The sequence below is a fragment of the Perna viridis genome, chromosome 5 (genome assembly GCF_037379345.1).
Source record: "Perna viridis isolate PV_CMFRI_1.1 ecotype Kerala chromosome 5, ASM3737934v1, whole genome shotgun sequence".
Lineage (NCBI taxonomy): Eukaryota > Metazoa > Mollusca > Bivalvia > Mytilida > Mytilidae > Perna > Perna viridis.
This window is the reverse complement of record NC_142449.1, coordinates 7,105,030-7,119,389: the sequence shown is the minus strand read 5'-3', so window position 1 is coordinate 7,119,389 and position 14,360 is coordinate 7,105,030. Positions and strand designations below refer to the sequence as shown.

The 14,360-nt window shown below is 31.0% G+C and overlaps 1 protein-coding gene across 5 annotated transcripts in view; it reads right to left on the bottom strand.

Moving 5' to 3' along the window:
• Positions 1-5,423: 5,423 nt before the first annotated feature.
• The window catches only part of LOC148615774 (deoxynucleoside triphosphate triphosphohydrolase SAMHD1-like), a 49,357-nt gene continuing 40,420 nt past the window's right edge, over positions 5,424-14,360 (bottom strand). For 4 of the 5 annotated variants that reach the window (XM_088582357.1, XM_088582358.1, XM_088582360.1 and 1 more), the window contains 4 exons: positions 12,896-12,985; positions 12,197-12,301; positions 11,669-11,800; positions 5,424-9,436 (listed from right to left, as the gene is read on the bottom strand). In XM_088582357.1, coding sequence (XP_088438483.1) covers positions 9,311-9,436; positions 11,669-11,800; positions 12,197-12,301; positions 12,896-12,985 — 453 coding nt within the window. In that variant the 3' untranslated portion in view covers positions 5,424-9,310. Of the gene's footprint in view, positions 9,437-9,735; positions 9,977-11,668; positions 11,801-12,196; positions 12,302-12,895; positions 12,986-14,360 lie in introns of all 5 variants that reach the window. The other variant, XR_015922057.1, reaches the window with a different exon arrangement.

The following is a 14,360-nucleotide window of genomic DNA, read 5'->3' as shown; positions in this document are numbered from 1 at the left end:
GAACACTCCATACGCAGGTGCTGAAGGGACGTTGCCACAGATGAAAGGAAAGTTGACAATTTGAATGAAAAGTCACCACGTTTGTCGTAAAGTTTGGTCAACAGTTTTCCTTTACGACCGATTTTTAAGTGTAGGTCAAGATATGAGACTGACTTCACAGTGTCTGGAGTATCCTTTATCTCAAGTTCATTGGGGGTAGATGCGATGTATCAAATCCCCGAAATTAGGATTGTTAAAAGATAATACGTCATCTATATAGCGAAAACTGAGATTAAAGAATCTAGCTGAACGATATTCTTTCTTTCGGATCAGATCAGCTATAAAGCTATAATGAAGATATATTCTAACATTTAGGTATGTTGACTCCTTATATTATAATATTAGTCAATCTATTTTAATGAAAAATAAAGCTTTCATAAATAAAATTAATAAACAAACGTTTTACGGGTTTTTCTCTCAAATGAAAAACATCTGTTGCAATTTCGTCCTGTTTTGTAGAGAAAATTAAAATGATCAAATTACCAGATTAAAAGTCAAAACAAAATAACTTAAAACCCAATTCAGTAAAACAGTGAGCAATACATATACCCATGCTCAGCAAATAGTACTGGTGAGGTACTGATTGTGTTAATGTCATAGTAACAGTTCTAAAATGATACAAGGAGGGAAATATAGAAGGGAAATTAAAATGAAAAAAACATCTGAATAAATTATGCCAACAGTGACTTCTTGTATTTTTACGCTGTTTTATACTTTAAAATTTTGTGAATCACTTGTACTATTGGCAGTGCCTGACTTTTATATGGATTTGGTATTTAAAAGTAGAAAAATATCAACACGGGACAGATTGAAGAAGAGTGAAATACATTATAGCATAATTTTACACCGCTATAGAACTTCACATTACAATCAGTATAACAATATAACATGCTGGTACATGTATTTGGCACAACTAAAATTTCAAGTATGTACAAATGTTAAAGGCAGTATCACAGAAATGGTAAAGGATTTCATTATAATGATATAAACCCTAAATTACAAAAAAAACCTTATTTTTAATTCTACTAATACACTAATTCTAAAATACTGAAGTGAACTGTACAGGGAAAACCACCAGTAGGTACATGTACCTAGTCAGTTAATAAGTCATTTCCTGTTGTAAATTCGATGTGGGTGATGCTGGGGTGTGGTTTCCTTAATTAAGGGCCAATAAGCAATAAATACCTGGCATTGGATGCCATTTATGAGGTATGCCAGGTATTTATCAGACTATGCTGAGAGCTTTACTGTACTCACAGTGGTACGAGTTCGAATCCCACGGAGGGAATGACAATTTGACAGCCCTAATGTCGTTAAGAATTTTTCAGAACCTCAGAGATCACAAAAGGTCTTCAACAAGTGGTAAAATACCATTAAGTAACCCCTCCAAGTGCCGACAACAAAGTTATAAAATTTACGGTAGCTGAACGAAGGCAATTCTTTCAATTCTTTTTAAAAAAATCAAACTAAAAGGTAATGTAACGACACAAAGACACATTAATGACCAACAACGGGCGCATGAAATCTGTGATAGGGTTAAACAACATCACCAAATGATGGTAAAACAACTATAAATATTTTGGAGAACCGATATCCTTCAGCTTTTTAAAGCATGTTGTTGTTTAAAATGACGTATAACGTCCAATATGGATGGCATTTTAGATAAGAAAACAATTTAATTCACGTATATTTTGTGATTTATAGATCATAAACTACCATGCGAATAATTATGATTCTCTTATCTCGACAAAACATGACAAAACTTGTAAACACTTTTATAACAGGTTTCATCGAAGGACTATTTTAATACATAAATAATTATGATTTTATTTCAATATCGCAGGGCACAGTTTGATATATCCGCAGAGGTCGAATCCTGAATAGTTCGGGTAAATACTTTTATATAAGGAACACAACATTCAAGCCTGACATAGCTCTGATTTTATTGCAGTTTTATATTTGACAGGATAGGAATTGGAACAAATTCAAAGTGGCCCATTTATGTTACTTTATTCGTAAATGGTTCAAGTCACAACATATACAGTCGATGCCATCTTCCCTTTTGAGTGAGGTATGGCACTGAATCATGGTACAATTTCAAAGAGATCCATTCACTTATAGTCAGGTTATAATCCATGAAGATGTTTGTTTTCGGTTCCTAGTCCTAAACAGCTTACAAATAGTCAAAATCCCCTAGATCAGTCTAAGCTTTCCTTTGGTGGTAGAGCATATTGTGGTATATTCACTTATAAACAAATTACTGTTTTGGTATTATGCAAATGCTTGTTTCTGTCCCAATTTGGTCCCTGATTCTCAACTTAATCCGTCACAATCCCCAAAATCAATTCTAGCTTATCCTAATTAATGGCATGGAACCCTGTAGAGCAAATAAAAAGGGATCAATACTTTTCGAGTCACAATCCACAAAATCAATCCCAACTTTCCTTTCTTGGTGTGGCACTTTATGGTATAATTTCACACAGATCCATATACACTTATATCTATATGTATATAGATATGCCAATTTATATAGTCACAGAATGAGACACAGCAGTCGAATTGACTATTCACTAACATAATATTAATACTAAATACTTACAGAGAAAGGAATTTGTAATATCATACAAGGACACACAAACCGAAATAAGAACTTTATAATCAATTACGTAATGTGTATCGATCGCTAACAAATGACTTCCGGGACATTAGTTCTCTATATTCCATGGATGGAAATGGATGTGCTATTGAACGAATTTCGTGGTGTTTGTTGTTTCAGTTCATTTTTGACATTCAGGCCTTATAAAACTAGTTAAACATCATGATATTGTCTATATCTAGTCCCTTATTCAAAAGCTGTTAAGTCACAACCCTTAAGATCAATTCAAGCCGTCCTTTTGTGGTAAGGCATCTTTAACAATTCCAAATGTTCATTCGCGTAGATTTATCGTCTGAACATAATGGAAATGCTTGCTTCTGATCCCTTTTCATCCCGTAATTCCTAAACGGTTCGTCACTACACCCCAAAATCAGTCCCAGTCTTCTTCATGGTATGACACATGGTGGTACAATTTCATAAAGATATATCTACACTAATACACAAGTTCACGTTCGGACACGGAATGTCTACGGACGACAACGATGACATGATTATATAACGGCAATTAACAGTATTAGATCAAGTCACATACTTACAAAGTAAAAAGATATTATAGTTGTCTGGTTTGTAACAGAATCCATCAACGATTACTCTCTTTCAAGACTCTTTACGACCTTTCAACGCAACTAATGTATACGTTTTTTCCACAATATTGGAATACGTAAGGCACAGACATTGGTGTTCTTCAGTCTTCTAGAAGTACAAAATGATCATAGCAAACGGTTTGTTTTCTATTTCATTAGCACGGTTTTTAACTTAAAACACGTTCATCTGATAACGTAGAAACAAGACATTTGTCAGCACATATGGTATACTTGGTATTTTCAATATGTGTATAAACACTAAGAAAGTTTATAGATCAACAATGTTGGATAGAAATTACCTTTAGTATAATGTACTTATGATAGTTAATGTGTAAAAATGATATAAAACATTTGTCAATCTATCCATAATGCATCGTTTTGATGTATATAAACATCGTGCAAAGTTTAAATAACATTAGTTCAATACTTGTTGGGTTCGAAGTATGTAACCTCCGCAACATAAATGGAAAAACAATGTTATATGCACCAAGTTAAAAGTATATAATTTCTCCATAATAGGCGGTACACATACTCAATATATATGTAAACATTGTGCTAAGTTCGAAAAAATAATGGTTAAATACTTTGTTACAGTTTACAAAATGTATGTACCCCAAAGCCTGATAGTTGTACAGACGACAGACCGTTCGAGCGGCTGCTAGACCCGTTTTCAGCATTGGCCTTAGGCAGATTTAAATCAAGGTTAAGGATGGTTTGTTTGGACTTCATTTCAATTTGCAAAATGTATTAAGAAAAACATTACGCCTTTGAAATAACGTCATTTGTTATTTGAAAAGCCGAAAATTAATCTTCCTAAATGTAAACTTCCTGCAACGTAAGCATAAAATAGTATCCCGCATTGGCACCATTTGTTTCCAAAAATTACTTCAGGGTGGCAAAGGAAAACTATTGACCAAACTTTACGACAAACGTGATGACTTTTCATTCAAAATTGTCAACTTTCCTTTCATCTGTGGCAACATCCCTTCGGCACCTGCGTATGGAGTGTTCATATCACAACTCATACATTATGCCAGAAACTACAGACTTTTTGTATCGCGCTAGAACTCTAACAAATAGGCTTCTGGAACAGGGTTATGTTGCTACAAGATTGAAGTCATCACTACAGACGTTTTATGGTCGTCATCATGAACTCGTGGATCGTTATGGTGTATCTATCTGCACCATGAAAACTGATTTATTCAACGGGTCATAGTTTTCCTTCCCTCGTTTGTCTACCCTGGAGTTGACTTTTTATGAGCAACTCGGCGGGTGTTTCTAGAATAGCAGAGGACGCTTACCCTACCGGTGCACCTGGTCCATGCTCCCAGTTTTTAGTGGAGTCCGAGTTACTCATTTGCTTTTGTTACTTTGTATGTATGATTTTAGTTACTTTATGTTATTTGTTGTGTATGTCTGTTTTCCATGTCTGGTCTTTGTCTCTGGATTACATTCTTTTGGTTACCGCTATAACATTGGTTCCCTTGGTTAGTCTTTCAGCAAGTTAAAGGAACCTTATCAGAAACAGTATCTACGGAACTGAATTTGATGAGAAAATATTACATGTTGAATACCACCAGGAATTATAACTGTTATACTGCTTCTAAAATGTACTAACCTTCTAATTGTTATTGATAGACCATAAACAGGTATAAATCAAACACTGATTCTTTTGTAACAGACCATAATAATGACAGACCATATGTCAACAAGATTTAGTCAGTAGTAACAAGTTGAAAGTCTAGAGACGTTGATGTGACCTAGAACTAGAATACACAAGGATCACTCAATGGTATCTATGCCCTATCACATATGAATTGGTCTTCAATTTGTTAAAGTTCATACAAAATAGTACTCCATTATTTCACTTAAATCATTTCCATTTTTACAACAACCTTTAATTTCTGGGAAGGTGTCATTATATTAGAAATAGACCTTCATAGAGCAGGAGTAAGGTTTACTTGATTTGCAGCGACAACAAAAAGGTTCAAGGTCAGATACAACGGTGAAAATCCATGGTTTTTCAAGTGTGAAAACAAGGGCAAATGACATCTGACTTGTGAATTTTTATCAGAAGTTACTTATATCAAGATGCAAAGAATATACAAAGACTAAATCATAGACGTCAATAAAAGTCATAAACAAACAGTAATGGAAAACTTTATAGGAGAGAAAACAAGCAAGACTAACAGCACTCATAACAAACAAGCAACATTACAGTATAGATATATATAGAGGCTTAAAACATCAGACACAATTCTACAACAATGCCTGAAAGGCAAGTGTCCATTAAACCATAAAATCAACATGGATGATGACAGCACCGAACTATTATTAAAAATACAGCCAAAAAAGAATAAAATGGTACAAATGACTGTAAACACTACACCAGAGGTAATTTGATAAATTTATCCAGTTGGCAGATTAACATTAATGTAAACAAACTTATCTTAGCTGACACTCTATGTATGTCCTAGTAAATTTTTGAAAACATGAAAAATTGACCATGACAAGGCAGGTTCTTTTGGATATTAATTTTCGTCATGTGCACAAAAAAAACTGTGAAAAATCTAAAGCGTTAAAAAAATAGTGCAGTAAATGTATATAACCATATGAGAATATACCATACTAAATGTGACTAAAAAAAGTTACTATTTTAAAACAATTTAGAACAACAGCATACATACAATTGGAGGTATGTGAAACATGCCCTGTCATGTTCATAGAACTAGCTCTAAATGATGGAGGGTTTCCAATGACTGTTGTCAAGGCAAGTAATATACCTGAGGTCAAAACAAAACTAATTACTTTTTATCATTAAATTGGGAAAAAATTAGAACACAAATCTTAACAACTAAATCAAGTATCATCAATATCATAAAATCACAATTCTCATAATCGCAAAGCAAAGCCAGGCATGGTAATATAATGAAGGTATATTCTAACATTCAGGTGTGTTGACTCCTTATTTTACAATATTAGTCAATTTATTTTAATGAAAAATAAAGTTTTGATACAAAACTAAATGTATCTATAAGCAAAGAAGGTTAAATAACAAATGTATAATAATTCTGCACAGTATTCTTATGTTAGAAGCTTTGCACCTGAAATGAAAATCTAGTACATGTAGTAATTACCTATGTGTGAAGGGAATTATACTGGTTAAATTATTGAACATTGGACAGGAATACCATTACATAATCACCATAGTGTTAACTAGTGTCAGTAGTTCAAAATAATGTACTCACAAGAGTTACAAGTTTTACCGGTGTGGAAATATATAGAAGATATAAATAATTGGAGGGAATTCATTTAAGTTACTTTAATAGAAATTTGATGATTTTTCTCAACTTGAAGAGAGCATGAAAAAATGCATTTATATTGTTTTATTTTTCAAATTAATTGATATAACTTGCAGGGTGGTTCTAAAAAACTAATCAAAATATGTTAATTATAACACTGAACATACCAAATATATATTTGAGATTATATTTCAGAGGACTACTACTCGCAATTACTACTATATATTCAATAACCCATCAAATCTGACAGTTTGTCTAATGTAAAGGGCTAACTGGAGAATAGATCACACTTTTATTCAATTCCAGAAATTCTTGGATTCTTACAATGGGGAAATAAACAAATGAAGCCACAACAAAAACAACAAGGATTAAAGGTAACCAATAACACAGGATAGAATACAGAATAATATAAACAGAATATAAGTTAAACAAAATAACATAAAACACAATTCAGTAAAACAGTGAATAATAAAAGTACCCATGTTTGGCAAGTATTTCTGGTGAGGTACTGATTGTGTTGATGTCATAGTAACACAATAGAGATCAATTCTAAAATGATACAAAGAGGGAAATATAAATGGGAAATTAAAATGGAAAAAAATCTAAGTAAATTATGCCAACAGTAATTTCTCTCATTTCTATGCTGTTTTATACTTGAAAATTTTGTGAATCACTTGTACTATTGGCAGTGCTTGACTTTTACATGGATTGGTATTTAAAAGTAGATAAATATCAACACGGGACAGATTGAAGAAGATTAAAATACATTATAACATAATTTTACACCGCTATAGAAATTCATATTATAATCAGTATAACAATATAACAGGCTGGTACATATATTTGGCACATCTAAAATTTCAAGTGTGTACAAATGTTAAAAACAGTATCACAGAAATGGAAAAGGATTTCAGTATAATGATATGGAGGGGTATATATTGGATAAAAATTAATGTAAATGACATAAGGAGTGCACCCTTATATTTTAAACTAACAAATTAAGACTTGGTACTGAATGTTAGAATAATGTGGCTATATGTATGCAATCATATTAATCACATTTGATTACAAAATTTGAAGTTTTCTGGTTTCAAGAGAATAAAAGATAACACACACAACTTTTTTTTCAATTTTCAGTTCTAAATTGCATCAATTCACATACAGTTTTTTTTTTATATAGCACATAAAGCTGGAGATATTACATGAGAGCAAATAAAGAAAGGAACAGAGTACATTTGTTAAACATCATAAAAATAAATATAATATTCTGAGAAAGCACCCACAAGAATCTCTAGGCAGCATGACAATTTTGTTTAATTCAGCTTCGGACTATACTTTGTCCACAACAAATAAAGCAATCTTAGGTTAAATATTTTTAAAGAGGGTGTCTATGGAAGACATGGGCAGTGGGTGGCACATGCTAAATTTTATTTTCAATACATTTTCATCTATTAGAGATCACAAACTCATGTGTTTTTTTTTTATAAAATGGATGGTTTTTTTGTAATTTACTGATGTGATAAGACTGAAATAAATTTCATAAAAAGCACTACAATATTTACAATAATGGGCAAAACATATATCCCAAGTCTTCCAATTTTGAATAAGACAAATCCTTGTACTTTCTGTTATCATAATAATATAAACATTACAATTTGGAACAAAAAATTCCTTTGGGTAAAATTTACCCTGTGCCACCCATATCATATCTACTTGTTTTTTACATGGACAGTCTCTAAAATAGATATTTACAAGTAAAAGATGGTCTACATCAATATTAAACAAAATTAAGGAGGTAAACAAACATAATCAAAGGAAACTCCATGACAAATAAAATACTAAATAAAAGATATCCTGACAACCAATGAAAACTAAAAGTATTCCTTGAACAATACTGAAACAGTAAATTCAGAAATTATTCCAAATATTATGATTACTACCAAAAAAGTGTAAATGAATTTCTAAAAATACAACTTAAAAATGAAATAATCTGTATTGTTATCATTAATGTTTTGGAGTGATTCTAGGCTTTGAGAAGTTAAAACTACATGTACCTTCTTTGTTCAAAATAACATAATGAGAAAAGCATGCAATACTTTATAAAAACATTTTTAACTAATTTTTGGACAAAGTTGACTAAGTTACATTTAAAAAAAAAATTAACTAAAAATTTAAATATAGTACTAAAATAAAAGATAATTTAAAATGTAAGTGCACAGACAGTATAAATTGTCTTATGAAATGATGGTTACTGGCACAAGTGGTTAATGTCCTACATTTTTAACAAAAGCACCTTGATTTTAGGTGTTACCTAACAAGACATTATTGTAAAATGTCAATATAACCTGCTCAAATAAGAGCTCAATTACATATAGCACTTACAGACATCATTGAAAGTCTACAAATGAAACTTTAAGTGGAAATATTCATGTTATAGCACTGATTTTACAGGATAAAAATTTTAAATGAAAAGATATGGTATCTATAGCAGTGTATAATATTACAGTATTTAAATGATTAAAAAGTTTGAAATAAAATATCTAATAAAATAAAATAAATTTAATGTCCTGCTATGATTTCTACCAAAAGTATTCCACTTGGAAAATAAAAATGTTCACCATAAAATTTGTTCAGAGAGCAGTCAATTTAAACACCTATACAGCTATTTTGCAGTTCTTCACTTGATAGTTTTTACAGTATGGAACTGACTGTTCCACTTTCTAGTGGCTTTAAAATGACAATCTCTGCTTAAACTTTCCAGCAGAGACTGGCGTTGTCTTGTTTACTGCAGTTGTATCATCCTTTACCGGAGTGACTAAGTCACTCCTTTTGTCTGGGGTCAATGAATCTTGTTTCTGAAATAATAAATTGAAAATCTAATTACATAATGAAGTAAACAGATAAAGTTGAGAACCCTACATAAAGATATTTTCATATAGCAAAAGAAAGCAATTAAATATTTTTTTGTAAAAGGAAAATGAAATCAGGCAAATTTTTTCTTCAATATTTGATCAAACTAAATGAATAAATCTTTTTGCATTTTCTGTTCAAGCAGTAAGTAGCCAATCACATTGATTGATTTATTATGGTTTAATATCCTATGGCATATATTTAATGCGTTTCATGACATGAACAATTGAAAATAGAACTTTACTGTGCTAGCTCTCAGTTGCAAGTCTCCCTCTCAGAGTCAGAGGCATACCACTCTACTTAGACACATAATTCTGACTCAGAGTCAACCAGTCATCTCTCTATCCCCTTGAATATTGCCTGCTTGGAAAAGAAGCAGTGACTACCAATTTTATGGTCTACAGTGTGACATGGCCAGGATTGGAACCCACCACCTCCTGCACTCGAGGCATGCACCCTACCGTAAGACCATCCAGGTGGTTAACCTAACAACAGTCAGATATGATCTTTTTCAAAATTAAACAAGGACAACCCATTTTTTTGGTTTAAATCAAATGATGCCTGTGTGTGCATTGAAAAACAGATCTGTACAAACTACATAAATATATTCTGGGCTAATACTTGACAAAATTATTAGAAATTAAAGATATATCATAAAATTTCTGAAATATTGAGAAAATAAGAAAAATTAACAGAAAATTCACTTTTACTTCTCAGACTTACAATACATTATGATTTGTTTTAATCGTTTATTTAATGAAATTCTATATTTCTGGTCATTTACACAGGTTTTGAACAGAAAAAAAACTATTAAAATATCCTGAATTTGTCAGTTTGTCTTTTATCCATGGTGACGAATTTTACATTACAGGACTTGTATCAATAACTGGTCAAATATAGAAGTTAAACTCCTGGTTAGAAAATAAACATGTAAATGCATTTGAAAAAATACAGAAAAGTTTGGGCAATTAAAGAAACAGCATTCAAGCTTTTTACAGCTCTAATTTTGGATTGTTGTTACATTTTCAACACAGCATAAGTTTCTGAATACAATGAAATTGGCAAAAAAAAACTTTAAATTTGCCCTTACTTTAATATTTTTGGCCTATTTTTCCTAACAGATGGAACAATATGCCAACCCTTCCTTTTGTGGTATTGAACTTTGATGTAAAACTTCATGAAAATTCATCAATATTTAAAAAATTGTACAAAAACCAAGAATCTTTGGAATAGTGGATGATACCATTATACAACAAAAACATTGTTAATATGAAACCCTGAGAAACAAGACTTTCCTTTATAAAGTAAATTATTAGATATTTGAAATAAAAAGAAACTGCAATGAAATAATAAAAAAAAACAATACCACATTATTTAAAGATTGTATTACCAAACAGCACACATCAGTAGGTAATCCATGATGTGGCAACTAAAATTAATAGGTCCAATCTAATCATGTAATTTGCATGGTACAGACCTGTTTACCACATATCAGTGATCACAGTAGTTTCCATATCAAGTAGTCAGTAGTTTTGCCATATTCTCAGTAGTTTTTGAAATTTTCATATATTCCAACAAAAAAAGCACCTTTATGCATATAAGGCACTTGTTTTCTTCACTTAATTTAATATAGGCCTTTCACGTTTAAAAAATAATTGTTTTGTTCAAGCATCCCTCCTGTACTTATCTTCTAAGACGAAATCTATATTTTCATAGCAAAACCTGTTAAAACATGACACCTGGACCAAATGATTTATTTTTAAACCTCAGTATGGTCAACAATAACAAAGAAGTCTGTGCTTTTCTTCTTGGTAGAAACATCATTATTTGTATTACAAAGGGGATTTTTAGCTTCTTGAGTGCCACAAATTTTAGTGTTACTGTGCATATACATCAAATTTTTAATATCATTGTACAATTCCCTTTATGAGTTCTATTTTCATTTTTTTTTAAATTATCAATATTCATTAAGTGAACTTGTAGCACTGCAAAATTAAGACTGAACAACATAACTGAGCAGCCCTCTGTATCCCTACAATCATGACTGAACAACTTAACTGAGCAGCCCCCTGTATCCCTAAAATCATGACTGAACAACTTTACTGAGCAGCCCCTGTATCCCTAAATATTTCTTAATTTGTATTCAACAACCCATTTAACAAACACTAAATACATACAGCTAGCATGCCTTTAGCATCACACCATTTCTGGAAACACTGCGTGGCAATTCGTATACTCTCTTCATCCGTTTTCTTACAATACAGACGAATCAGTTGCTCAGCAAACACCTTGGGTAACATCAAGGATACCTAGATTGAGGAACACAACAGATCTAATCATAGAAGTTATTGTACTGTTAAGTAGAGGAAAAATTGCAACATAGATTTTTCATATTATTGAAAACACCTGAAAAACTGGTGTTTTTTTTTGTTTCAAATGAGTTTTGAATACACAAGATTTCATGTATTTACTATAGCACAAAAATATATTTTTATCATAATGGTCCTAAATACATGTTTCCATGTTTTAAAACATCTGAAAACATATGTTGCAATTTTTCATATCTAATCTTTTTATTTCACAACTGGAAAAGATAACTTTGAAACAAAAATAAAATACTTCTATTATAATGAGGTATAACAGTATAAACTAATCTGATGATATAATTTGTTTAACTATCATAATATTAAATACTATATACTAACATGCTGTTCATCGAGACTTATGGGTTTTGTGACATCATTCTTATTATAAAACTTGACATTCTTTATCGGGTTTTGGGTCTTCATACCATAATCCAGGTAAACCAACTGTAAGGAAAACACAACTTATAAATAACTGTATCATTTAATGTATGGAGTCATACATATCGTTTGATATACCTTTATTTTTAAATAACTAGTGTATACATTTACAATACTAATCCTGCTAATCTATAAGAATGGCAAGTCTAGGTCAAGGTCAAGGTCAGTTATAATGCTGTTAGAAAAGCAAACTTTCCTTAGAATCAGAAATATTATTAAATGTACTGAATATTTTCGTAATTTTGTAGTGTCTATCTTATATAAGTAAAGTCATTACTAGAGATATAAAGCTGCACTTGAGGCCTATTCTAAAGTGATGTGATCAGGAAAATTTAAAAAAAATTAAGATCCGTTTGAGTGAATTTATGTAACAAGTGTAAACAAGTTGTCCTTTGAGTCTTTACAATTTACATGTACAATATTTAATAAATATTGCATTTTGAAAAAGTGCTTAGTAGGTAACACAACTATGTATTAAGGTGTACACTCTTTAAGACTTGTCTTCCTCTATGTTTCAATTGATGCTTGTGATGCTATGTATTTGTGACTTGACATATATCTTTAATAAACCATTACTGTACAGAAAACAAACCAACTTACATGTACAACGATATCATGTTCTCCAAGTATATCTCTGGAATCCTCAGGAATGTTAGATACAATGCCCTGTCGGATTTCTTCTATATCATTCTGTAAACAAATTATTAAAACTTTTAACTCAGAAAACACTTCATAAATAAAGAATGTAAGAGTGTGTTGACTTGAAATAAAAACAATATACAGAGAAGGCCTAGTATCAGGGTTAAATGCAACACTTTGCCAAGGGTGGTGTTTCTTTTTATTGGTTCTTCCTTATTTTGTTTCTAGTCAGTTATTGTCTTCATACTGCAATCTTTTTTTTAAAATGTTTTTTTTTTTCAAATTAACTTTTTTTAAAATATGTTTATAAACTTTTCCACCACATTAGTGGCCCTTTGTAGTGATGGTAAGTGAAATAGGTACCATAGTTAAGTAGGCAGAACTTGTTACATACTGCCAGTGACCGTATATCATTTATAAAAATACCTGCAATGCATGAAGATTGCTCAAATAGAATAATTGAAGTATATGCACTTAATAAGTGTCAAACGACAAGTAAGACCTCTTTTCTGAGAAATGATTCATACTTGTATAATGCACATGTATGTTAAAACATCCTTTACATTAAACGAAACTAATTTCTGCTAACTATTTGTATCTTTTAATTAATATAAACAGTGTGACTACCACAAAAAATCAATATCTAATTTTAAATATTTACTTTGATAGAACCATAAGAAGGGTACTTGAAAAACTGCATACATCATCATGTAGTTTCATTCATATAAGGCTTCTTTTTCCTTAAATAGTTTCAAATTGCTGTTTTTTTCAAATATCGATTTTCCTTATAAAATATTTGCCCCCTACTAAGTCACACAGAAGAGAACTTTTGATTTCTTTTCAGTAAAATCTTTTTCTGGTGAAGTTTTATATCATAGTGAGCACAGCTCAAGCTTTGGAAAAACCATAGTGAGAGCAGAGGATTAAAAATACCTATAGTGTTCAATTTATAAGAATGGCATTTCTCAACTAATTTACTATCATTTGGTGATGTTGGAACATATTTAGACATTTGATTGATTTAATTGTTATGTTCTGCATCATTTCTACCTAAGATCGATTGTTGACTATTAGATGATTTATATACTGAAAATCATTTATATGTTATAATAAGAATTTTTATTTCAAAGAAATATGAATATTCATATAACTACAGGTCATTTGCCTACAACTACACAACACAAATGGTCAAACGAATAAATATTTATACTGTTATTGTTCTATTTACAGTATATAACACTTTAGCCCCTCCTACTTTCAAACATGAACTACCTGTTTATCATCGCGACACTAATAGGGGCCACAAGTAGGGAAGAAATGTAAAAAACAAGTAGTATAAAAATATAATTTGATTAAAAAATCATAAGGATTGCAGTATAAAGAAAATTACTGTATATTGACTAGAAATAAAATCGATATGCAAATT